The following is a 27,969-nucleotide window of genomic DNA, read 5'->3' as shown; positions in this document are numbered from 1 at the left end:
TTTGGTTATAAACCTACAACAGTGAATACTGTAAACAAGACATGTAATATATTCCTGAGCTGTGGCACATATGATGAAGTAGACACCGACACCAACCATCATGGTGTCCTTTGATCACACCTGCCCATCCGGATTCTACATGGCAACATTCCATTACAACAGTGGAAGACTAGTCTAGCGGCCATTAATTTGACAGCTAATGGGATCCTAATAAAACAACAACAACATAACATAACATAAACACAACATAAGGGCCCGCGTCCACCTAGCGCATATTTAGGACCGCACGCGTCTGTTTTCAATGTATTACAATGGGGAGGGAGCGCATGCGGCCCCATGCGGCCGCCTCTAGGAAGTGCGCTGCCGTCGGCTTCTTTTTTCAGCGCCTTTATGCGGCCGCACAAGCCAGAGAGTTGAAACTGGCTGAACTTTTCTAGAGCGGTGCGCCGAGCGCATATTCAAACAACCAATCACAGCCAGTCATCTACCACTCTGCTTGTAACCTGACACCGGAGCTGCCTGCCTGTCTGGCTGTCTCCACACAGACCATTGAGATCCGCGACAAAACTAATAATAATAACTACACGAATACACTACTAAAAAGCTAATAAAAAGCAAAGGGCGAACTGTGGTGTCAGGCAATAACTATATATATAATTAATATACAATAAAGTTATTCAAATATGCTATAATATGTGCAAAACCGCGGCATGGCTGTAGATTTCTTTCTGTCATCTACAAGATGCGCGTCAAGCCAGCTCTGCCGGCGCACTCCCAGCATGTTTCACGGAGAAATATGCGCTAGGTGGACGCGGGCCCTAAGGCATTTGAAAACAAGTATTAACAAATTGCCATTGTAATTGAAAACAAAATGCCACAAATTAAAGTTAATGGTCATTCCGCAGTAACTATAATTTATTTCAAATGTCAATTTAACTTCTCAATGTCTATTTTATCTTGTGACAAAGCTTCAGAGTTCAATCTTGCTCTGTTTAAGAGAAAAGGGGTATACAGAATTGCAGTAACTAGAAAATCACTGGCCATCACAGCCAGTTTCTCAGTTTCACTGTTTGCATATTCATGTGGTTAGCTTCTGCAGGGCAGTGTGAGATAAGGCAGCATTTTAAAAAGAAATTATAAAAAAGAACACAGCAGATTATTATAGATGCCTCTTTCACAACCTTGACGTCTGTTTTAAAATAAGTATATAAAAGGCCTGCATGATCATCATGATATTAGACTATTAGATTAGATTAAAATGCCATTATAATGCTATATTGCCGTTATACAATGTATACGAATTCCTCTTGTTTCTTTGATTATTTATTGCTTACAGCTTGTGTTATATTACGTTTTATTGTATTTTCTTTTTTTTGTGGCCATCTTGGTCTATATGTCATAATTTGTCAAATCATTTGTCAAATACTATTATATACTTATTGTTTATGTGTCTTGTAAATTGTAATCCCATATGGGCTGGGCATATGCCTACACGCTACACCTGTAGACACGAAAATAAAAAAAACATCAAATAAAATAAAATCATGTACGAAGTATAAGAAGTTATGATTATTATTATTCCACTTTCCCCAAACGGAGTTCTTTGCTAAACTCGGGTGTGTCTCTCTCTCGGCGCGTGAAACGTGGTGCATGACTGAACCCCATGCACGGTGCTCTCGGCCCGGTGAAGAAATGTGATGGTGGTCACATGGCGGGGAGTCAGACAGGCCGGGGTGGTAGACTAGTCATGCGCTATAATCCGGTATTTAAGGAGGTTTTTCTGGAGGTTCACTTGGCTGGTTGTGAGACAATAAGAACATAAGGTCTGGGCGCACGGGGAAGTGGAGGAGGGTTGACTTTGAAATTGTCTTGGAGTTATTATGCGCTTTTTGTTTGGTGGAAGCAGACCTGCAGTGTAAAGTCAGTGCGTAATTCCTGAGAGAAATACCGTTTTTTGGGGTGACTTCACTTGAGTCTGTGATTTTAGCCACAGGTGCACGCGTAATAACTGTGCGTATTTTTGCGGTAATTCCTGAGAGAAATACCGTTTTTGGGGTGACTTGAGTCTGTGATTTTAGCCACAGGTGCGCGCGTAATAACTGTGCGTATTTTTGCGGTGATGTGGATCAAGTGCGGCCTCCTCCTCGTGGGCGCGCTCCTCTCCGTGCGCGCTCAGTTCCCCCGGGAGTGCGTCACACCGGAGGGGCTGCGGAGCGGACAGTGTTGCCCGTCGCCGTTTGGCCTCCCCGCCGCGAATGACGCGTGCGGCTCCAGCTCGGGACGCGGAGAGTGCGTGGCGTTGACAGCGGACGCACGCCCGCACGGCCCCCAGTACCCGCACGACGGACGCGACGACCGGGAACGGTGGCCGGTCCGTTTCTTCAACCGCACGTGCCGGTGCGCGGGAAACTTCACCGGTTACAACTGCGGCCGTTGCAGACACGGGTGGACGGGGGTCGACTGTGACCAGCGGGTCGCTGTCGGTAAGTATGCAGCATCCTCTATGCCAGGGGTGGCCAACCAGTCAGAGACTAAGAGCCACAAAAATTACTGTGGTACCACAAAGAGCCACACCATATACCAGCGTTTCTCAACTTTTTTTTCACTCACGGCACCCTTCATGTGTTTATAGGTCTCACCCTCTGGCCTCTGAAGTTGCTAATGTCTTTTTTATTTGGGCCTCACAGGGTTAAAAGTACCCTGTGAGACCCACGGTTGCAAAATTACAAAATCACTTTTAGCCATTTAAAAAAATAATGTTTATTTAAAAAATGTTAAAGGGGAACTATTTTACTATTTCTTTCACTATTTGGGCACTTTTACACAATGCCTGTGGGTCTATGGAACACCTAGGTTTATAAAAAAAAAAAAAAGAAAAAAAAAAAAATGCATTGTTTTGTATTTCTAATCAAGTACTCAAAAACCGCATTTTTCTACCTCAGAATCTTAAGCCGTTTTGAGGCTGGGCTCCAACCACTGTGTAGCCTGGTGCCAACTGCCACATCAACTGCCACATTATTATGCAGCTTAGAAATCTCTGACATCACAGATATGCACATTTTCAGATGACTCAGTTCAGTGAGGGTGAATATTGTGAGAGGAGAATTGGAAGAATGCGCCAATATGAGAATTAGAGACATAGATCCTATTAATATAAGTCCACATAGCTAAGAAACAATGGTAAGCACTGAAAAAGGCCATTTATAAGATAGTTCCCCTTTAAGCACATGTATAGTCAATTGGTCCTGTTGTTCAGCCTCACAATGCTATTTGATAGTAAATGTGTTTATATGTCCCACCCTCTGGCCTCTGAAGTTGCTAATGTTTTTTTTAATTTGGGCCTCACAGGGTTAACCTCTTAAGCCCAGAGATATACAGTAAAAGTGTATATTTTCAGCATTACGTTTGTTTACCAATGATTTTATGTTATTAGTGAAATATAAGATTATAGAAATCTCAGGGCATTGAGTCGGAAACCGGCGCATATTGACAGGAGTAGGTGGAGCAGCCAAAAGTGAGTGTAGTCTTTTAAACTAAAGGAAGAGACTCAGGGCTTTCAAATTTTGAAAAAATACCCTACCCAGCTCACGCCAGCCCCTGTCAATCATCTGACTTCTGGGTTTACTTTTTTATTTCTCTTATTTTTTGGGATTATCTCCCACAAACCTGAACGTTATTGCCATAAATCAGAATGCAGTTAGTTTATCTACCTTTCTGTGAACGTCTAGCAAAAAACTGTGTTGCAATATGATGAAAAATGGTGGAGAAATTGACATTATAAAAAATATGGCAGAATTCAGTACTGTATCTACAAAACCTTCTGTTTAATCATCTTCCCTTTATTAATTTGCTTAGATTTTTCAGGTCTGGTCAATGTTAGCATGGTGTTATTCACAGTAAATATAATTGATATTCTCCTTTGGTTCATTACAATTTACTCAAGCCTAGTAACAATACATTCCCTGAGATCCATAGATGTCCCTAGATTCAGATACCAAGAAAAATCTGTAATGTTTATTCTACGTCCTTATGGAATGAGTGACATAATTATTTTTTAAATATAAATTATTTTTTTATGGATGGAAGAGCCACACATTGACGGGCAAAGAGCCGCATGCGGCTTGCGAGCCGCGGGTTGGCCACCCCTGCAGTATGCAGTATGCAGCAAATTGCAGCATCCTCATATCGTCACCCTCTTAAAATAATGGCCTAAGTAATTTTTTGGGGAAAATAATTTTTTTGCCTAACTCATCTCTTCATGATGCTGGCCACCCTCTGGTACAATCGCCTACATCCTTAATTGAAAGGATCATGCTATTCCTACCCTGGAAGTATATATTGCCTATGTCAAGAGTGTGATTTTTTTTTATTATCTTTTGCCTAAGTCACAAGACATGCAAAATTGCTTAGGCAATTTTACAAGTTTTCAAGATAGCAGATGCTTCTATAAGCAAGAAAAGCTACAGTCTGGATGAAGTAATTTCCATGATTGAGGGCTCGTCCCCTATTGGTAAGTGTTTAGGTTTACTATAACATAGGCCAGGCTATACATGTTGTGTAGTTATTTAGTCTTTTACTGTCACAAATTACAGTTGAATTACAAACACAAAATACATAGCTCTGTGACGCTACAATAGCAGTGTTTGGCAAGTTACTGACAATTTGATTAGATACAAATGTATTGTCATGATACAGCACAAGTACAGTACAACGGAAATAAGTTTAGCATCCAACCAGAGTGCAAATGTAACCGTGAAGTGCAATAGTATGTACAATGTACAGGTGATTAAACCGGGTATATAAATATATAGAATTAATACTACGGAGTGCTAATTATACATATATACAGAGTTATTGTATAATGTACAGTAATGTACAGTGATACACTATGGTAGAAGGGACAGAGGGACATACAGAGGGACAGACAGAGGGACAGACAGAGGGACAGACAGAGGGAGAGACAGAGAGGGAGAGACAGAGGGACAGAGGGACTCGGGAGAGACAGACAGACAGACAGAGGGACAGACAGAGGGACAGAGAGAGAGACAGAGGGAGAGAGAGAGATATAGAGAGAGAGAGACAGAGGGAGTTGTTAGTTCAACTCTTCAAAGTTTAGTCCTCTGTAGTGTGGCAGTGAAAGGGTTAACGCGGGAATGATTCTAGCTAATCCTGTGTTCTCTGAACCCTCCCCCCAGTGAGGAGAAACGTGATGCAGCTCAGCTCGGAGGACAAGAGAGCGTTCGTGGACGCGCTGGACCGGGCCAAGCGCACGGTGCACCCCGACCTGGTGATCGCCACGCGGCGCTACCAGGAGATCTTCACCCCGGATGGCCTCACCACGCAGTTCGAGAACATCACCATCTACAATTACTTTGTGTGGTCTCACTATTACTCGGTCAGCAAGACCTTCCTGGGCGCGGGCCAGCCAAGCTTCGGCGGGGTGGATTTCTCCCACGAGGGGCCAGGCTTCCTCACCTGGCACAGGTTCCAGCTGCTCCAGCTCGAGCGCGACATGCAGGTGAGACGTATTGATTGATTGATTGAACATTTTATTAACAGATTGCAGAATGGGTACAATACAGTACAGCTAAATACACACAATTGTTAAGGGGATGCAGACCAGAGAAAGACTTTCGTCTTGTTTACATCAGGGTCCCCCATTTTTTATTCATAACATATATGACATACATGACATACAGATAGACAGTAGGCCTACTGTTACATAGACATTTATGACATACCAGATCTACAAATATACAGTACTGTTTGTGATACAAAAATTGTCTAAAAAGAGAGTATTGTAGTGCTGAGAGAAAGGAGTCGGAGGCGGTGTCTCGAAGCTGAACGTACCTCCTTTAATATTCATCAGTAAAACAACATGTCGACGTACTTGACTCAATAGATAGAATGAATGCCGGTGGCAGGAAGTGCCACCCCATAAATCGTTCGGGGGGAACTAATATTCCCAACAACAGTTCTGTGTGAATTATGTACAATCACTACAATATATACATTTGAGGGGGAAGACACTGTACATTGGAGGAGGTTGGGGCGGCGGTGGGGCGGCGTGGCTCAGGGGTAGAGCGGGGTGTCCAATGATCGAAGGGTTGGTGGTTCGAATCCCGCTCAACCCCATGTCCATCCCATTGCCGTTGTGTCCTTGGGCAAGACACTTAACCTACTTGCCTCGTATGAATGTGTATGCATGTGAATGAATGTTGGTGGTGGTCGGAGGGGCCGTAGGCGATGATTATTCGCCACGCTTCCGTGAGTCTGCCTCAGGGCAGCTCTGGCTGCAATTGTAGCTTACCACCACCGGTATGACTGTGTATGAACGAATAATGGACTCTGTGAAGCGCTCTGAGTCAGAGAAGAGCGCTATATAAATCCAATCCATTATTATTATTATTATTATTAAACGCCTCATATTTATTATGGGCAGGTGGAGCTGTAATGAATCCTACCGTCCTCGCCGCCGTAGTGTTGTTAAGGCTCGAGACGACGCGGAAATATTTTGCGGTGTCATCAACAATTCCCCGTAGGGCGAATTGCGCCTCCGTTTGGGCAAACCATGCTGCTGCCGACTGCTCCCAAAATTCTGGCAGTCTGAGAAAAACGGCGTTGTTTGCCATGTTTGTCGTATCTGTCTCGGAAACTTCTTCGAGACTAATGTCGGGGTCACCAGTGTAGAGCTGAGAGAAAGGAGTCGGAGGCAGTGTCTCGAAGCTGAACGTAACTCCTTTAATATTCATCAGTAAAACAACATGTCGACGTACTTGACTCGATAGATGAATGAATGCCGGTGGCAGGAAGTGCCACCCCATAAATCGTTCGGGGGGAACTAATATTCCCAACAACAGTTCTGTGTGAATTATGTACAATCACTACAATATATACATTTGAGGGGGAAGACACTGTACATTGGAGGAGGTTGGGTGGGTGGGGTGGGGGGGGGAACTGTACATATCCAAGCAACTGTATCCAAGCAACTGTATCCAAACAACTGTATCCAACTGATAACATCTGCAATTAAGTTATATATAACCTATATATAGGCCATTTCAGTTCACAAACATAATTGTCATTATCTAAAATCATTGTTTTACTTAACGCTCTGCCTTTTACTGGAAAGGAAATAATTGGGAAATAATAGACCATGCGATTTAATTCCATGCCTTAAAGCAACACGTTATTTATAGTATCAATGTACAGTATTGTTGGCAGATTGTCAGTTGCATTTAAAATGAGCGATGTTCTCAACATTATTGTGTTTTACAGTTTGCATTTTTACCAATCTAACCATATTATGATGACTAGGAGCTTATGCACTGTTTAAAGCAGAAATCCGCCCTAAAACCAGATTAGCACGGTTACATTTTTTTTATTAAACCTGATTTAATTCCATGCCATAGCCTAATGAAGCAAGACGTTATTTCTTGTATCAATTTACAGGGCAGATTGCCTGTTGCATCTTAAAGGATCAGCTTACTGTTCTAACCATTATTGTGTTTACATAATTGCATTTTTGACAAAAGACACATTTATGATGAAGCAGTATAGCCTTGTCTTGTGTACTCTGACTTATAAAGCAAACCTGACCTAAAACCAGATTTACAAAAGTTAAATCATATAATAACATAGTCACAGCACACATTTGTAAAGTGATCAAAACAAGCACTACTTCATGGAGCTACTTCATTGACAAGAGACCTACTCAGGTATAGCCTAATTAAAGGAGCAAAAGGCAGCAGAACTTGGAAATATTTTCAAGTCCAGCCCTAGCTATATTTTCAGAATTCGCCTAAAAGTACATACCCAAGTAAATGGAAGATTGCTCCACTTCCATTTGCATGCTCTTGGTATCTAGGGACATCTATGGACTGTTACGGTTGGTGGTGAGGACATAGGACCCAATTGCATACAGGTGGATGAGGTTATAAGTCCAAGGAGGTATTTAATAACAAAACAAGGACTAAAACGTATAACACAATACACAAACTCAAAACTAACACTGGGAACACATACCAAACACGAGGATACAGGAGACATCGAACGAGAGGACAGAACAACCAGGAAACAACAGCTAAATACAATGAACCCACACAGAAGCAGGTAGCTAGATAGCTAGCAGGTAGCTATGTGTCAGCAGCAGGTAGCTAGGTAGCTAGTAGGCAGCTATGTGTCAGCAGCAGGTAGCTAGCAGGCAGCTATGTGTCAGCAGCAGGTAGCTAGCAGGCAGCTATGTGTCAGCAGCAGGTAGCTAGCAGGCAGTTGTGTCAGCAGCAGGTAGCTAGGTAGCTAGCAGGCAGCTATGTGTCAGCAGCAGGCCGCTAGGTAGCTAGTAGGCAGCTATGTGTCAGCATCAGGTAGCTAGGTAGCTAGTAGGCAGCTATATGTCAGCAGCAGGTAGCTAGCAGGCAGCTATGTGTCAGCAGCAGGTAGCTAGGTAGCTAGCAGGCAGATATGTGTCAGCAGCAGGTAGCTAGGTAGCTAGCAGGCAGCTATGTGTCAGCAGCCGGTAGCTAGCAGGCAGCTATGTGTCAGCAGCAGGTAGCTAGGTAGCTAGCAGGCCGCTATGTGTCAGCAGCAGGTAGCTAGGTAGCTAACAGGCAGCTATGTGTCAGCAGCAGCTAGCTAGGTAGCTAGCAGGCAGCTATGTGTTAGCAGCAGGCACCTAGTAGGCAGCTATGTGTCAGCAGCAGGTAGCTAGGTAGCTAGCAGGCAGCTATGCGTCAGCAGCAGGTAGCTAGCAGGCAGCTATGTGTCAGCAGCAGGTAGCTAGGTAGCTAGCAGGCAGCCATGTGTCAGCAGCAGGTAGCTAGGTAGCTAGCAGGCAGCTATGTGTCAGCAGCAGGTAGCTAGCTGGCAGCTATGTGTCAGCAGCAGGTAGCTAGCAGGCAGCTATGTGTCAGCAGCAGGTAGCTAGGTAGCTAGCAGACAGCTATGTCAGCAGCAGGTAGCTAGCAGGCAGCTATGTGTTAGCAGCAGGTAGCTATAGGTAGCTATCAGGCAGCTATGTGTCAGCAGCAGGTAGCTATAGGTAGCTATCAGACAGCTATGTGTCAGCAGCAGGTAGCTAGCAGGCAGCTATGTGTCAGCAGCAGGTAGCTAGGTAGCTAGCAGGCAGCTATGTGTCAGCAGCAGGTAGTTAGGTAGCTAGCAGGCAGCTATGTGTCAGCAGCAGGTAGCTAGGTAGCTAGCAGGCAGCTATGTGTCAGCAGCAGGTAGTTAGGTAGCTAGCAGGCAGCTATGTGTCAGCAGCAGGTAGCTAGCAGGCAGCTATGTGTCAGCAGCAGGTAGCTAGGTAGCTAGCAGGCAGCTATGTGTCAGCAGCAGGTAGCTAGCAGGCAGCTATGTGTCATCAGCAGGTAGTTATAGGTAGCTATCAGGCAGCTATGTGTCAGCAGCAGGTAGCTAGGTAGCTAGCAGGCAGCTAGCAGGCAGCAGCAGGTAGCTAGCAGGCAGCTATGTGTTAGCAGCAGGTAGCTATAGGTAGCTATCAGGCAGCTATGTGTCAGCAGCAGGTAGCTATAGGTAGCTATCAGGCAGCTATGTGTCAGCAGCAGGTAGCTAGCAGGCAGCTATGTGTCAGCAGCAGGTAGCTAGGTAGCTAGCAGGCAGCTATGTGTCAGCAGCAGGTAGCTAGCAGGCAGCTATGTGTCAGCAGCAGGTAGCTAGGTAGCTAGCAGGCAGCTATGTGTCAGCAGCAGGTAGCTAGCAGGCAGCTATGTGTCAGCAGCAGGTAGCTAGGTAGCTAGCAGGCAGCTATGTGTCAGCAGCAGGTAGCTAGGTAGCTAGCAGGCAGCTATGTGTCAGCAGCAGGTAGCTAGCAGGCAGCTATGTGTCAGCAGCAGGTAGCTAGCAGGCAGCTATGTGTCAGCAGCAGGTAGCTAGCAGGCAGCTATGTGTCAGCAGAAGGTAGCTAGGTAGCTAACAGGCAGCTATGTGTCAGCAGCAGGCCTTTGTGTACCGCAACTGTTATGCGGATGGGTGACACTAGAGGGTTTGATAGACAGCTTGCACTCTCCAATCGTTTGACTTGGATGTTTGTTTGATTGGATGTTGTTGTTTTAGCTCCTGCCCCTTACCAGAAAGACAGATTTATTTCCATTTTGGCGTCAAACGTCTTTTCTTTTTAGTACTATGATTACTGTCGAGATGTCAGTCTCCAAAACACACCGTCAAGGTCCTGCAGCGGCTCCACAAAATGTGTCTCGATGGAACCAGCGGTTATATTCTTTGTGGGTCCATGTTCGCGAAATTAAACCGATTTTAAACGCTAATACTTTCTTTTTTTTCTTATCAACCAGGACATGCTGCAGGACCCGGCCTTCGCTCTGCCCTACTGGAACTTCGCGATCGGCGGCAGCACGTGCGACATCTGCACGGACGACCTGATGGGCGCGCGCAGCAGCTTCGACATGGACTCTCTGAGCGCCAACTCCATATTCGCCCAGTGGAGGGTGATCTGTGAGAGTGTGGACGACTACGACACCCTGGGGACCATCTGCAACAGTGAGTCTCGATTACTAGACTAGATTAGATTTAGTGGTGCAGTGGTCATCATGGGACAGGGTTACACGCCGTTCCATCTGCTTTTTGAGCAGGAGCACGCACACGCACATCGCACTAGGGCTGAGCCCAAACGTTCGAACGTTCGAACCTTCGTTCGTTATGTTGGCATTCGAATTCTAAATCAACATTTGAATTTTTTATTTTTAATAAAAAAAAAAAAAAAAAAAATCATTCTGTTTAAACCAATGGGGTTTTTCTTCACAGTTGCAGATAAAGATTAGACTACACTAATATTATAGTATTAAAATAAACTGATGAGTTATATTCATTAGAAAGTTGATTTAATTGATTTAGTTGGGCTGGGGCTTCTCCCTGGGCTGGGTCTGGGGCTGGAAAGTTGATTTTATTTTTTATTTTTTAAGACCAATTTAATCAGATTAATCACTTTATTCAAATTGAGGATTTAGTTTGAGGATATTTATAAAAAGAATAATAATACTTTTTTTTAAATAATTAATTTTTTTTTTTTTTTTTTTTTTTTATTAAAAACAAAGGTTCGGACGTTTGTTCGAAAACCCTGACGAAGTTCGAATCCCAAAAACAGGCTTCGGGGGCCAGCCTTACATCGCACACACATGCACAGATGTGCACACGCATGCACACAAGAATGTCCACTCTACTGTGCGCCAAGTACCCACCTGGCTACTTTGCATAACAATAGCTCAGGTTGTCAGGTGTGTTCAAATACTACAGTTGGACCATTCACACAAATCCTGTGAATAAAATGTGTTACATTCTCCATTCCTAGAGGCAATTAGGCATAGTCTTTATTCGCGAGGGAACATTTATGCGCATGTGCGGGAGCATACACGTGACGTTATTAAAACACAGTGCAACCCCTTATGAAATCACCACTGCACCACTGATTAGATTAGATTCAAATGTATTGTCATCATCATGCAGCACAAGTACAGTAACAACGAAAATAAGTTTGGCATCCAACCAGAGTGCAAATGTAACAGTAAAGTGCAACAGTAAAATACAATGTACAGGTGATTAAACTGGGTATAAAATATATGTAACAAGGATTATATGCAGGTATGTATAGACAGATGTGGGTAGACATCTTAAAGGGGCATTTCAGAAATTTTAAAACCTGAATAGCCTACGTTCTGTTGTGATGAGGACATGTGATAATCTGACATAAACCAACATGTTCCGTGTCTCTGATGCTTCCGATCTCTCTCTCTCTCTCTCTCTCTCTCTCTCTCTCTCTCTCTCTCTCTCTCTCTCTCTCTCTCTCTCTCTCTCTCTCTCTCTCTCTCTCTCTCTCTCTCTCTCTCTCTCTCTCTCTCTCTCTCTCTCTCTCTCTCCCTCCACCCTCCTCCCTCCTCCCCTCTCCCTCCTCCCTCCACCCTCTCCCTCCTCCCCTCTCCCTCCTCCTCTCTCCTCCCTCCTCCCATCCCCTCTCCCTCCTCCCCTCCCCCTCCCTCCTCCCCTCTCCCTCCTCCATCCTCTCTCCTCCCTTCTCCCTTCTCCCTTCTCCCTTCTCCCCCTCCCCTTTCCCTCCTCCCCTCTCCCTTCTCCCTCCTCCCTCCTCCATTCTCCCTCCTCCCTCCTCCATTCTCCCCCTCCCCTCGCCCTCTCCCCCCTCCCCTCTCCCTCCTCCCCCCTCCCCTCCTCCCTCCTCCCTCCCCCCTCCAGACACCGAGACCTCGCCCATCAGGAGGAACCCGGCGGGGAACGTGAACAGGCCCATGGTGCAGCGTCTGCCCGAGCCCCAGGACGTGGTCGACTGTCTGCAGGTCAACACCTTTGACACGGCGCCCTACTACTCCACCTCCTCCGAGAGCTTCAGGAACAGCATCGAGGGTCAGTCACGTTAGAGCATAGGACTTTTTTATACCACAACCCCATTTTATTTAGGATTTTTTTTGGCAACCGACTCCACACTTAATGTATCGCGTAATTTCAATGTGGAATTAAGGAATATCAAAATAAAAGCAGATCTGTTGTTGAACTTGATCATGCATATTTATTAGACATTTTTATTACAGCACTATGTTATAAATACACATTTATAAAACGAGGCGTATTTACCCAAAATATGTTGCCAAAAAAAAAATATAATAATAATAATAACAATAATAATAATAATAATAATAATAATAATAATAATAATAATAATAATAATAATAATAATAATAATAATAATAATAATAATAATAATAATAATAATAATAATAATAATAATAATAATAATAATAATATTGCTTTCTTTATTTTTTTACTTGCCAATGCGCAACCCCACTGTCACCTACCCACGACCCCAGTTTGGGTCGCGACCCGTAGTTTGAGAACCGCTGTGAAAACGGAGTTATATAATAGACCTGGGCCCTATTCCCCGTACCTGGTTCAACTAAGTCGATCAAGATGTCATTATCCAGATTCAGTTAACCCGATGTTTGAAGCCGGGATTTTCCTGTTCCTCGAAGGTGGATTCAGTCTCGTTAACTCGATTCAGACTTGAGACCCAGGCTAAGTGCGCGTGCCCGCCTCAGCCGAGAAGGCAGCAAGTTTCGAGAGCAGAGATCCTGATTCTCTAGCGGCATTGATTGATTAATTGATTTAAAACTTTAGTAACATATTGCAGTACGGCTCAATCGCCTCGCCGACAAGTTAAATGCGTTATCTATAGGCTAATTTTAAGTCCCTCATTACCTCAATCAATCAGATTATATTTCTTTAAACTTGCCTGCTGGATTGAATAATCAAATGAGATCCTGCTAGCGAAAATAATTAGTAAAACTGTTATACAGAATAACGATACGGCTCCCTTACCCATTGATTGATGTATGGTCGATCTTTTACTTATCTTCTCTGTGGTGTAACGGGTTCTTCTTTTGACTTTCACGCAGACGACCGGGGTTCGAAACCCAGTCGTCTCCTTCTTTTTGCAATATAGGAATAATTCAATTTGGTGCACGTTGAGAGCTATATAAAGAATGACATCCTCAATGCATGTAGACTTATAATATTTTAACTTAAAACCAGGCTACCTTAAATAACCAGGCTCATGAATATTATATTCCAAAAAATTATATTGGAAACATGGGGTTTCGAACCCCGGTCGCCGGGTTGCCAGGATTGAGCACTACCGCTGAGCCACTGTGCCAGATGGGATAAATTCATTGTTTATACATTAATGAACGAGAGACCCGTGTTTAGAATATTCTTTATTTTGTTGTTGTTGCACCGAGCGAGCGCCACGGTATATAACGTGCATTATTTAGGACAAAGTGAATTTAGTATCAGCATTTTGGGTCTATTTTACATTTCAAAAGACCCCTCTGGAAGAATGGAGCACAAAAACGTAATTCAGAATGGTATAACGCAGATCCTAGACTGTGGGAATAATTTCAGGAAACGCGCTGTCACTCCTTTGCGGGGGCGTGGCGATGGTTGATCCGGCTAACTTGAACTTAAACCCTGCTTTCGACCAGGCTCAAACTTTTGGATCTGTTGTCATGGTGATTTGGAAAATCCAGGTACGGGGAGCCGGAAAGTCCGGCTTGAGTCAGACTTAACCGAAAGTTATCCGGCTAACTCAGTTATCCAGGTACGGGGAACGGGGCCCTGTTCGCTGTTTACAAACAAACCGTGTTCGAGCCAACCGGCAATACCAACTGAGTCACGTGACTAAGTTAGCCCGGACCTGCGCGAGCTGCTGCACTAAAAGCAGTGGAGTCGTTTCAGTAAAAGCCAAGGTATGGCAAGGGAGGGGGTGGGGGGGGGGGGGGGGGGGGGGGGTGTACATATACACACATACAGTGTACATATACACACACATAGAGTGTACATATACACACACATACAGTGTATATACACACATACAGTGTACATATACACACATACAGTGTACATACACACACACACATACAGTGTACATACACACATACAATGTACATACACACACACATACAATGTGCATACACACACACATACAGTGTACATATACACACACATAAAGTGTACATATACACACACATACAGTGTACATATACACACACATAGTGTACATATACACGCATACAGTGTACATACACACATACAGTGTACATACACACATACAATGTACATACACACACATACAGTGTACATATACACACACATAAAGTGTACATATACACACACATACAGTGTACATATACACACACATAGTGTACATATACACACATACAGTGTACATATACACACATATACAGTGTACATATACACACATACATAGTGTATATACACACACACATACAGTGTACATACATATACACACATACAGTGTACATACATACACACACATACAGTGTACATACATACACACACATACAGTGTAGATACATATACACACACATACAGTGTATATACACGTACACATACAGTGTACATACATACACACACATACAGTGTACATACATACACACACACACATAAGGTGTACATACATACACACACATACAGTGTACATACATACACATTACACACACATACAGTGTACGTATATACACACACATACAGTGTACATACATACACATTACACACACATACAGTGTACATTAGGGGTGTAACGGTACGTGTATTCGTCCCGCGAATTTACGGTACGGCCGTCACGGTGCGGTACGCGCAGCCATGCGACGAATACGCCCCACAGCGCAAACACACCCACGTGCAGGCACTCGCGAGGTCCGTGCAAGAACAGCGCGTATGGCCGGGCACACAGAGTCAGACTTTAGAGCGGTGAAAGTGCACGGAGGAGAAAGGCACATTTACAATTGGAACAGCTGCAGGGTTATTACAGTTTCCTTTCGTTTTCTTGTGCGCCCAATAACGTTAACCAAATTAAACCAATGGAAAGAAAGTTAAACACACACGCGTCGCCGACACACACACACGCACAATCAAATAAAAAGAAGAAACCTACTTTTCCGGACAGATCATCTGAGCTCCACTGTGTTTAAATCCAAATAATCCTCTGCCATTGTTGTAATAATATCATCTGTTCTCTAGTTCAGTCTGGTCGTGAAGTAAAATTCTCTCTGGAAGTGAAACTGAAACTTAGCAAGGATAAGTTTAAAGGGGCAGTAAGCAAGTGGATGCCTGAACACAGAATGACACCAGTATCACTAATTACCACGGCAAGCCTATAGAAAAGTATTCTATTTAATAATAATAATTATAATAATTATCATAAATATAATATATACATTTAAAAAAAAAAAAAAAAAAAAAAAAAAATTATATTAATAATTATTATAAATATTTTGTTTCTGTTGTACCGAACTCGTACCGAACCATGACCCCAATACCGAGGTACGTACCGAACCGTGGCTTCTGTGTACCGTTACACCCCTAGTGTACATACACACACATACAGTGTACACACACACACACACACACACACACACATACAGTGTACATACACACACACACTTCCTGTATGGAAGATGCATGTCCTCATCATGTCCTCACCGACGTGTGTTCTAACACTGTGTGTCCGGCAGGCTACAGTGCCCCCCAGGGGAACTACGACCCCGCGGTGCGGAGCCTCCACAACCTGGCCCACCTGTTCCTGAACGGGACGGGCGGACAGACCCACCTGTCTCCCAACGACCCCATATTCGTCCTGCTGCACACCTTCACCGACGCCGTCTTCGACGAGTGGCTCAGGAGGAACGCTCCAGGTAAACCAGAGGCACTCGTTTTTTTAAATCTTTTTCCTCTTTCTTTTTTCCGTTTTTCTCCCCTCCCAATGTTAGTCGTTATGCCAATTCCCAATCCCCTTCCTGGTCGTTGCCCACTCTACCCCCTACCGTCGGTCTGGGAGGGCGGAGACTATCACATGCTTCCTCCGACACATGTGTACCCAGCCCACCACTTTTTTTCACCTGGCAGCGCGGACTCTCACTGGGAGAGTGTAACGTGTGGAAGGTCACACTAACTCCCTCCAGATCCTTCCCTCACTGTGCAGGCGCCCCGACCGAACTGTAGGAGTCGCTGTCCACAACGACCCAGACCCACCGGCTTCCCTCCCGCTTGACTCTGCCAATCGAGCTAGTATGACGGCCGGCCAAGCCGGAGGCAACGCTGACAGCTGGATTCGATACCAGTGTCTCTTGCGTTGGTGACGAGCGCCTTGTCCACTGCGCCACCCAGAGGCACTCGTTTTTACATTTAACCCTTTCACTGCCACACTACAGAGAAAAAGGTTAACCCTTTCACTACCACACTACAGATTGTTAACCCTTTCACTGCCACACTACAGAAGGTTAACCCTTTCACTACCACACTACAGACGGTTAACCCTTTCACTGCCACATTACAGAAGGTTAACCCTTTCACTGCCACACTACATCATGTTAACCCTTTCACTACCAAACTACAGAAGGTTAACCCTTTCACTGCCACACTACAGACGGTTAACCCTTTCACTGCCACACTACAGAAGAAGGTTAACCCTTTCACTGCCACACTACAGAAGGTTAACCGTCTGTAGTGTGATATTGAAAGGGTTAACGTAAGGTTATGTATATAACCAAGTTCTATGAATTCTGGTGACGCTCAGCGTCAGTCTGCACTGACTTCACTTCGTGCACGTGCACTGAATAAAAAATTCCACAATGTACCTTTACATACCAACATCCGTCTGGCCACACCCCTATCCGCTTACCTTCATAAGCAGGTCTGTGGTCACCTACTCGCCTCCTTCCCAAACTTTCACCACAAGGCGAGATCAAGGGCCGCAGCGGCGTCCTGACGCTGAGTGTCACCAGAATTCATAGAACTTGGTTATATACATAACCTTATGTTCTATTTCATTTTGGCCTCCGCTCAGCGTCAGTCTGCACAAGAGGAGCTGAGCGGAAGCCAGAGGCTCGACAAATGTACCCTGTTGAGGCCCCCCACAACCATCAGACCGGGGAGGACCGAGCCCCCCGACCCTCCCTAATGGAGGGATACCCTCCCTATTGGAGGACGGGAGGGAGACGGATCCGACCGTGCGAAGAGGAACTCGAGCAACTCAACGCACAGGGTGAGCAGACCGTGGCTTGACCCCACGACTACGCACACGCACAACCCGCATGCCACCAGGGAACGAACGGAAGGAACAACCCTCGTTACTGCCCCCAAAATCACGGGGTCAAGAACAAACTCAACCCTGTGGCAAGGCCGTAGCAGCGGAGCGCGAAGGAAGACCCAGACACACTGAAGGGACTGGATCCCCTGGAAAAAGGGGGCCCGGAGAGGTCAATGACGCCAGGCATCAAGACCCCACCAGGCGGTCACTTAGTGACACCGCCCCCCACATCGCCAGCGTATTCGGACAGGGCCCCTCCAAGAGCGGGCCCTTTCCCCCCATTAGTACGCCGCCTGGCACACTGACCCTGCAACACAGGCAGTCAGCATGGCCGTAAAGCATTCAAAAGGTTAACCAACGGAAGCAGGCAGCGCACCGGGGAAACCAGGCAGCAGGCTGTAGACCCGAGCCTGGAGCACTGCGGACGAGACAGGCACCAAAGGTGGTCAACTGAAAACAGCCCCCCGGCGGAAGGGGCGTATGCTGGCATTGTTGCGCACCATGACAAAGCATCCATCAAAAAAAAATCACCCAGAGGGGTCGAGGCAGAGAAGGCTGACACGATTGGCAGACGTCATGAACGTGCAGGGGCACACTCAACCGGGTAACCCGGGAGTCGACTCTGCTCCAACACACCAGGGAATCAACCACCCTCTTGGTACCACATACGGTGGTTGTTCCTATAACCCCTCAAGAAAAACTCCAAAACACACCTGCGGGTATACACCAGCTATACCGCAGTACAAGTGTTTCAGTTTCCAAAAAAGGGTTATCCCAGGCCTACGGTTTCAACGAAACATTACTTCGGACCGGGCCCGGCGGCTCGGGAAGCACACAGGGTTACCAGAGGAGGTCCAGAAGACCACCCCAACAGCCCCCTCTTCGCTATGCGTGAGAGAGGAGCGAAAGAAAGGAGAACCAGCCCCTTATGATAGTGTCAGGTACAACCTGTACCCAACAAAGGGTTTCCATAACGCCTAACCCTGTGACACCCGGGCCGACCCGGCATTTTTCCCCCTGAAAAAAGCACAAGTCCCTCAGGGTACCAGAACAGCAGATCTGCGTCCCTGGCGGACAACGGGTTAACTGACCTGGACCAGCGCGACCAGAACCAGTCCCGTGCCCTAACCACGTTGACATGCCCACTTCAGGAGAGGGGGTAGGTATGCGTGTCGATCTAAAACATGAAAAGAGGGTGCCACCCAGACGGTCCCATTTGTACCGCGCTCAGTGGCCCACCCCAAGGGCGTGAGACCCCTCTACCTATGTTCTGATCTATTCCGTTAACATCTCCCAGATATGAACGAGAATTCATCGAGACAACCTAGTAAACTGGCGCTCGGAAGAGACATAACTCCATGCCAGTTGCCCTATAAGAACGCTGTTTTAATAACGAGCAACCAAGGCATACTTAGCCCCCTGCGTGATTCTTAACAGAAACACCCCGAGCCAGCACTATGTAAGCGTCGAGACCCAACACATCAATGGATAGTCTAGCAAGACACCAGACATTGTTCCTCCAAGTCGCCTGGGAGAACGACACGGAGCCGTCGTGCTTCATGTTCTTTCCTCTTTTTATTTAAAAAAGAAAGAAACACAGACTGACATGAATCCCACGTGACGCAGCTGAGGGTAAATTTTTTTTACATTTTTACATCCCGGCACCCTCGCCACAGGGAGGAGACGGAAATCCCCAGAGAGACTTCCCACGCGAGCTGTATAGATTGAAAAGAATATATTGCAACATTGAGCTATGTAACACTTGGGTTAGAGCTCTCCGAGGAGGAGGCACTGAACCAATACACACTCAATAATCGAATTGAATCGAATACACACACAATAGAGCAGAATTCCTTTTTTGAAGTTCTACTCACCTTGACACTCTGAGGAGGAGGCTCTGAACTCTGAGGAGGCTCCCTCACTGGGAAGGAGAGTCCGAACACACAGAAGGCACTTCTCCCTGAGGAGGAGCTTCGTGAGGAGGAGCTCTGACAACTCCCTGAAACAGATCCATAACATGGACCTGAACAACCCACGGAAGCCTTACCAATAGAGACGCGCTCAGTGACGTACTCTATGGCGGGGGAATTTCCGCGGTGCACACGCCCAATCTTCCAGGTGGGACCAGGAAACTCCCCCCCCCCCCCCCCCCCACCCTGTAACGTGCCGAACAGCAACGTGACAAGAACCTTGAAGGACAGGTGGTTTTAACCCCTGACCAATCAGAAAAGGGGAGGAAAGGATTACCAGTTCACCCCTTTACGACCCCTCACCCATGATACGATATAATGACAAGTAGAGCATGACACAGTCATAGCATGCTACATGAAGCATCTAACAGCCTCACATAGCTCATGCGCTAACCTGCTACCTGAGTTTTACTAAGGAAAAACACAGAACAGAGAGTGCCCCTTTAAGAGCCCCGGTCCAGACTTACACATGTGCTTCTGTGGGCCAACCCTAACCCAGTTGTAGATCACAAGACACACACAACCCTTCATCACAACAAAAAATGGCAAAAGTACACTCTTACTACAGAGGAACGCCGTTTTTCATAACGAGAGAAGACAGAAGTCCTCGATTATGTAATGGCCACAGACCTTGCTAAGCACACATGATGACCAAACAACCTTTTCTTTAGGAAAAAATAGTTTCTCAAGCGGAAAGCACAACCCCAGCAATTAAGCTGAGGGTTACATCGTATCCCCACAAACACAGTGACACAATATATTTTAACCAAACATGTCTGAGAGGAGGGGGGGGAAGCCCCAGGGAAACCGGGGGGTCACCCCTCCTATCTTACCCTTGATACGACCAAGGCGAACAGGCACCTCTGTTAATGTGTGAACATTCTGTTCATTGTCATCACAGGCTGAGAAAAAAGATTCATTCCTCAATCACATGTCACTAAGCATAGCTTTACAGGTTAAATAACCCTCTTAGTTGTGAGTTCACCCACGGTACAACGTTACATGAACACACATGTTCTCATCACAACCAAACCAGTTCATTTTTACACATGTAAAAAACAACGCCGATTTACTACAGAGAGAAAAGCTATACCAGTGACAAGACAATTCACACACAACACGCGTTGTATCCTCAATGTATTGCAGCAACACATGTTTTGGAAACATCGTTATTACAAAACATTTAGAAGGGAAGAAAAGAAGAAGTGTTTAAAGTCCGGTCAGGACTCCTACCTTCACCCTGAACGCAGGCCGAGAGAACTGCAACACTGGTTAACGGGATACTGAGTCGAACCCAGCATCTCCTGCGTTGGTGATGAGGGTATGTCCGCTACACCACCCAGCCGCCGTTCTCCATGTTGACGAAGTCCTCGCCGGCACTGGCACCCGGGTGTAGGGTCGACTAACATCCTCTGTCAAAGATGACGTCGTAGTCAGAGTGTTAAAGGCATGTTATAGTCAGAGTAACGTTTCAACAGTGTAGCATTAAGCTAACAGCCGTCCGACAAGCCAACGTTTACTAGCCTAGTGAAGACAACGAGCTAGCGCCGCAGCTAACAGCTGACTGGCTAACAACAGTAGGCCACAACTAGCACGCCAGCTAAGCAGCTATCACCTGAACTGTACACAACGACATAACAAGCCACACTTCAGACAGGCCGCTGTCCAAGTCCCTCCGCATCCTAAGAGGGAAGAGAAAAAGAAATGTCAAACACAGTTTTCAACGGTGATTTACCAGACATACAGCGGAGCCGGCACAAATTCCCATCCGGGCTGCAGCCGACTTGAGCATGGAACTCCCGATAATGAAGATCCTATGCCCACATTTCCTCGTTAGGGTGTACTTCCACATTTAAGTGAAAGATGGGGCCTGCACGGGACAGAGAAGCATCCGCTTGTCCAGAGAATCCTGGGTTCACCAGGTCCTGGTCGCGGCCCACTAGGTTGACCATCATGGGCGTCAGACCAAGATCCTCCGTCCGCCGCTTAAGAAGCCGAGCAGAGGACCCCAGTCCGGGGTCTGCGTTTGTAAAATTGTCAGCTAACCCCCATAGCATAAACAGACAACCAGTGCTCGCAAGCAAAACAGTACTTACCCCACCCGGAAGCAACAGATTTCTCACAACAGCCGGTGCTTCCCACAGTCCAGCTGTATGACCGGAGGGCCAATACCCATCCAGCCGCAGCAAGGAGGACTGCAGTCGGGGAGTATGTCAGCGGCGCGAGCCCCTAATACGAAAAAGCCGGTGGAGGTCAGAATGATCATCATCTTCCAGACACTCCAGTGACGAAGACAATATCGCCGTATTTTCTCGAAAATAGTGAGAGAGAAAATAAAGATATGATGTCAACGTATCTTCCCGTTCTTTTGTTTTCCAACTTTCTTCAACTAAACAACCTCGTCAAGTGTGGGTATCTACTGAAGGCACTTCCTTGTGGTGAAAGTGAAGAAGGAGGCGAGTAGGTGACCACACACCTGCTTATGAAGGTAAGCGGATAGGGGTGTGGCCAGACAAATGTTGGTATGTAAAGGTACATTGTGGAATTTTTTATTCAGTGCACGTGCACGAAGTGAAGTCAGTGCAGACTGACGCTGAGCGGAGGCCAGAATGAAATAGAACATTCTGTAGTGTGGCAGTGAAAAGGTTAACCGTCTGTAGTGTGGCAGTGAACGGGTTAAATGTAAAACCGAGCGGGTTAATCTGTAGTGTGGTAGTGAAAGGGTTAAATGTAAAAACAAGTGACCCGGTTAACCGTCTGTAGTGTGGTAGTGAAAGGGTTAACCGTCTGTAGTGTGGTAGTGAAAGGGTTAACTTCTATAGTGTGGTAGTGAAAGGGGTTAACCTTCTGTAGTGTGGCAGTGAAAGGGTTAACCGTCTGTAGTGTGGCAGTGAAAGGGTTAACCGTCTGTAGTGTGGCAGTGAAAGGGTTAAATGTAAAAACGAGTGACCCGGTTAACCGTCTGTAGTGTGGCAGTGAAAGGGTTAACCTTCTATACTATACTACTATACGTCATGTTGACTCACGTTGACTCCTGACAGTGGAGGTAGAGCAGTCGCCTGATTCCCACTCCTCCCGGGGCAGCGTGTCGAAGTGTCCTTGAGCAAGACACTTAACCCCTAACTGCTCCCGATGAGCAGGTTGGCACCTTGCATGGTTGCCTCCGCTGTCGGGGTGTGAATGTGTGAGTGAATGGGTAAAATGTGAGGAACAAATTGCAAAGCGCTTTGGATAAAAGAGCATAAAAGTCTGTTTACATTTACCATTTGACTCTCCTCCAGATGACACAGTGTACCCTTCAGAAAACGCCCCCATCGGTCACAACCGAGGCTCCAACATGGTGCCCTTCTGGCCTCCGGTCACCAACGCAGACATGTTTGTCACGGCCCCGGAGAACCTGGGGTATTCATACGAAGCACAGTGGCCAAGTGAGTGTTTAGAATTTACATCATCTCCTTGTTTAAATTAGATTAGATTCACATGTATTGTCATCATACGGCACAAAGTACAGTACAAAGAAAATAGGTTTGGCATCCAACCAGAGTGCAAATATAACAGTAAAGTGCAATAGTAATATATAATCTACAGGTGATTAATGGATATAAAATATATAAATCAGTACTACTGAGTAATAGTGCTAATCATATGTATGTACAGAGTTGTAGTATTAATATGTACAGTGATACAGGTATAAAGACACTATGGTAGTAAGTCATACTGGCCAGCAGTGTAACTAGTCAGAGTAGGTAAGGGATATGTACAGATATAGATATAGTATCTACAGATATGTACAGATATAGATATACTATCTACAGATATGTAAAAGGGATTATATGCAGGTATGTACAGACAGATGTGAATAGATATACATACGGTAAGAATAAATATATATATACAGTATATACAGCATTATTGTACATGCTATCATACATTGTTATGGGTTATATGCAGGTGTATATATATGTATGTATATACAGTAGAAGGATTATATTGTATATATATTCAGACAAGTATGTATATATATTTATATATAGTGATATCATCCTGGACATCTCTCGTTGCATGCTATAGGCTACTACAGTACGGTTTAAAATAAATATTGTATAATTCTGTCATTAGTGGTTTTACCTTTGTATCACCTTTATATCCAGATGACAGTATAATAATCTTGCAGATTTTTGTCTCTAGTAGTAATTAGGCTACATTCTGCACGTTCACACTTGAATACTCACTGAAAATCCTTCCTTCCTACAGGTCAACCTTTAAACCTGACCGAGATGATCACCATCGGCATAGTCGCCTCCCTCATGGTCGTCGCGGTCGTCTTCGCCGCCACAACGTGCGCCGTGCGCGCCAGAAACAAGATGGAGAGCCGCCAGCCGCTGCTCGGAGATCAGTACCAGCGGTACGACGACGACAAGAGCCAGTCCGTCGTCTGAAAGGAGCCCCCCTGTTGAAAAATGTTGGCCTCAGCCAAAGTGCCTCTTTTTGTTTTCTTATTTTTATATTGAAATGCAGCCGTGTTCCTTTTGCAGAAGCACGACGACGCTGAGATGTTTCAGAGTATACTTCGCTTCAGGATAATGTATTGTGCACATACGATTATTGAAGGGTATAGGAGTTGCAGATCTCTCTCAAATAACCTCTGAAACGTTTTTCATCATCGTCATCATTTTTATTTATTTGTACATGGAATTGTTACAGTCCAACAGTGTCTTCTTCAGTACATATCACTATGCATTGAAAATGAGGGACCCTGATGTAAACAAGAGGAAAGTCTTTCTCTGGTCTGCATCCCCTTAACAATTGTGTGTATTGAGCCATACTGTATTGTACCCATTCTGCAATCTGTTAAATAAAGTTTTCATTCATTCATTTATTCATTCATTCATTCATTCATTCATTCATTCATTCATTCATTCATTCATTCATTCATTCATTCATAGTTCACTTACTATGATCCACAAAATTCCATGGCCGAAAGGAACAGGAAGAAGAAAACTCTTATTGTACCTACCTACACACATACAGTACACTGATCGACTGTTCATAGTGCAATGTTTACCAAACCAAACTAAATGTACGTACTTATTTTGCAGAAATGAAAACATCAACACAATTAAATTTACATAAATAAATAAATAAATACATTTTGTGTATCCATCAATTAAATTGCATATTTACCGAGGTTCATACATTTTTATGATGTTTTTAAATCCCACTGCAACTCAATACGCCGGTCCACTTTGCTCCAGTGTTTGTAATGCAACAAAGTGAACAAATCATGTACAGCTTAAAAATACACTACATTTAAAACGTGCTTAGTTGTCATATATTGTTCGTCCCTCATGTCAAGAGCTCAGTTAACCCTTTCACTACCACACAACAGAAGGTTAACCCTTTCACTACCACACTACAGACGGTTAGCCTTCTGTAGTGTGGTAGTGAAAGGGTTAATCAATTTCAGAGTGAAGCTTCTTTCTTTTCCTTCTTCCAGTACAATAATATGAACCCAGAACCCGTAGTGGGTTTCCATGGCAACAGAGATGGGCCTTCAATCCAGAACCGAGAGTGTATATTGTGTGTGTGAAAGTGTGTACTAAAGCAATAACATACAAGACTCAGTACTGACTGTACTAAAGCAATAACATGAGACAGAGTACTCTAGTCATTTATGACTGAGTGTGTACTAAAGCAATAACATGAGATTTGAGTACAGCAGTACGTCCTTCACGGCAGAATATGTACCATCATACCTTTACAACTTTAAAATCTCACCCTAACTCTAAATATACTGCGCTTATTTCTCAGGTGTTTACAAATTATCACAACTTTACAAATGGCTCAGTCACAAACTGGATGTAAAATGTCATTCCAATGAAATAAACAGTCGAAACACTTTCAGTGCCCAGCAGGGGGCGCACATTTAGTGCTTGAATGCCCACCATCCACTTCAATGTTAGCATTAATATCGCCTAATCTATGTTTTAAATTATGGCTATGTGTCTAATCTGGCCATCGTTTATCAATGACTCATTTTCCAGTCAACATTGTCGAAGCGGATTGTTTTTTTAATCGGTTCATTTCCGTTTTATAGCATTTTGAAAAGCCCTCGTTTTCAAGGGGAAAAAAGAATCTGTGATAAACGCCCTGTACTGTAATATTCTAGAACGTTGTAATTTTTCTGCCTATTTATGAATTGTTTTCAAATAAACGCTAGATTATCGATAGTATATGTGTACGTATGCACGCTGGTGCCGCGAGCTGAAAATCGATTCTCTTAGTTCCTGATCGCTCGCACAGTCAAACAGCCATATCACATATAGGGGAAAAGCTTATATCTCCGTGAAAACAGGTCTGATTATCCTAAGACTGGTAAAATAGATTACTTACCTGAGATCAGATGGTATCCAAATGGATTATTCCAATTCCTGATCGCCATTCCAAAAATCTGTCCTTTTATTGATCCAACGCGTATACTGTAAAACACATATTACACGCTGTGCTGAGGGTCCACAATGAATCTGATCGGCTCAGGTTACATGCGTGAGAAGTAAAATGTGGATTCCGGAGTTTTTTTTTCTCATCCATTTTCATTGAGTCCAATCCAAAAGGGTGCATTACCATCTGGGAGATGATAGGGGGCGCTTTTTTCACATCTGAGCGCCTGATGAGGCTGGTTTACCAACGGTAGACTCGGTTGATGAAATATTAATTCAGATTGCTAATAAAAAAAAATCACGAGAGTTCTCGTGATGGGCATTCAGGGGGCGGGCTGATAACCCGAGATATCTCGTGATGGGCATTCAAAGTGGTTATTCTTTGCTAAAACAAGTGGTCTACATCTTAAAATAATAGCTTGTAGTGGCTACTGGGACATAATTCAAGTCATCCTAGCCTTAGGTGGTGTTGACTACATCTCCCGTGATCCTTAGCGGGGGATGACGTAGTTAAAGTGAGACGAATGAAAGATGAATGACAGTGTTGTTGTGCGACAGTAGAGTGCGTATTAAAATAGTATTATTGCATCGGAACACGACTCCGTTTTCACTATTATTACCTGCATTCCTACAAGCTTTACAATCTTCAGCCATCACTGATATAGAGTGTCTGGTCAGTAACATGGGTCTCCCAGTCCCTCCTCTCTGCAGTAAACACAAAATACCTTTCCTGGTATCCTGTACCAACTGTATCCAATAAGGAGAGAGAACTCCACACTGCAAAAATAAGAAATAAAAAAAGATTACGCAAATATGTGCTTGAAACAAGTAAAATAATCTGCCAGTGCAATAGGCACATTTGGCTTGGCAAGATTTCTTGAAATAAGTACAAATATCTAGGGTTCTCTCTCCTGATTGGATAAAGTGGGAAGGGATACCAGAAAATTTATTTTGTGTTTAGTGCAGAGAGGAGGGACTAGGAGACCCATGTTACTGACCAGACACACTATATTATACAAATAAATATCACTTACAGCACTTTTAATGATGTCAGAGAGATGCAAATATCAGCGCTTGCGTCCATTTAATATCAGGGTTTCTGTGCCGTCGATATATTTAATCTGCTTCTCTTGTTGACTGTATGATATGCATGTTTGTTTTATTGCTACCTACAGAGTGCCTTGATGTGTATAAAATGTGACAATAGACCGTGTAGACTATGACAAGTTCAACAATCTTCTGTACATTTGTAAACATGTTTCAGTCTAAGGCTTTAACGGCAGTGCATTGCAATTATGAAAGACCTACCCATCACTCTAACGTTCTTCCATTTCCTGGATGTATTTTATAAACTCTTCTACTGAAAAGCCAAAGCATGTCTTCACTTTCTATGTCAAAATGAGTATTCCTTCATAATAAAGGAGAACCTGGGCTGGCGGGAATGGCCTAGAGGTCGACCACTGAAAGGTTGCTGGTTCGATTCCCAGTGCCCCCACACTGTTATGTCAATGGTTCTCACAATCAAGTCAAGTCAAGTTTGATTGATTTGATCTTTATTTATCTCGAACATTTTCAACCATAAACACACATACTTTTGTATCACAAACAGTACTGTATTTGCAAATCGGATATGTCATAAATGTATAGATGTAGCAGTACTGTCTATCTGTATGTCATGTATGTCATATATGTTATGATGAATTGAAAATGGAGGACCCTGATGTAAACAAGACGAAAGTCTTTCTCTGGTCTGCATCCCCTTAACAATTGTATGTATTGAGCTGTACTGTACTGTACCCATTCTGCAATCTGTTAATAAACTTTTCAAAAGTGTCATAGCAGCACAGGGGTGTACAGGTAGGATAGATAGTAATAATAATAGAACATAGAACAAAGTGCAAATTGTAATGATAAT

General features: G+C 44.5%; 2 protein-coding genes across 2 annotated transcripts; both read left to right on the top strand.

Annotated features, from left to right (window-relative positions):
* Window positions 1-1,810: 1,810 nt before the first annotated feature.
* LOC311227178 (5,6-dihydroxyindole-2-carboxylic acid oxidase-like) lies at window positions 1,811-24,489 on the top strand. Its single transcript, XM_084312725.1, has 7 exons — window positions 1,811-2,483; window positions 5,196-5,518; window positions 10,311-10,515; window positions 12,220-12,387; window positions 16,071-16,250; window positions 22,896-23,042; window positions 23,869-24,489. Exons 1-7 carry the CDS (start codon window positions 2,120-2,122, stop codon window positions 24,051-24,053), a joined length of 1,572 nt encoding a protein of 523 aa, XP_084168851.1. The 5' UTR covers window positions 1,811-2,119; the 3' UTR covers window positions 24,054-24,489.
* On the top strand, window positions 14,375-15,310 carry LOC311227573 (uncharacterized protein; the record flags this gene model as incomplete). Its single annotated transcript, XM_084313293.1, has 3 exons — window positions 14,375-14,446; window positions 14,648-14,716; window positions 15,242-15,310. Coding segments are annotated over 3 exons (210 nt in total), but the record flags the coding sequence as incomplete, so codon positions are not given.
* Window positions 24,490-27,969: the final 3,480 nt, after the last annotated feature.

Source organism: Notolepis coatsorum (genome assembly GCF_963971535.1).
Source record: "Notolepis coatsorum genome assembly, chromosome: 4".
Lineage (NCBI taxonomy): Eukaryota > Metazoa > Chordata > Actinopteri > Aulopiformes > Paralepididae > Notolepis > Notolepis coatsorum.
This window is presented reverse-complemented; position numbering and strand designations above follow the sequence as displayed.

What these genes read in the sequence shown, in the direction of transcription:
- LOC311227178 (XM_084312725.1), top strand. Translation starts at nt 2,120, where the DNA reads ATGTGGATCAAGTGCGGCCTCCTCCTCGTGGGCGCGCTCCTCTCCGTG. An exon ending in AGCTCGAGCGCGACATGCAG is followed by an intron (nt 5,519 to 10,310) that starts GTGAGACGTATT and finishes CTTATCAACCAG; the next exon opens with GACATGCTGCAGGACCCGGC. An exon ending in CCTGGGGACCATCTGCAACA is followed by an intron (nt 10,516 to 12,219) that starts GTGAGTCTCGAT and finishes TCCCCCCTCCAG; the next exon opens with ACACCGAGACCTCGCCCATC.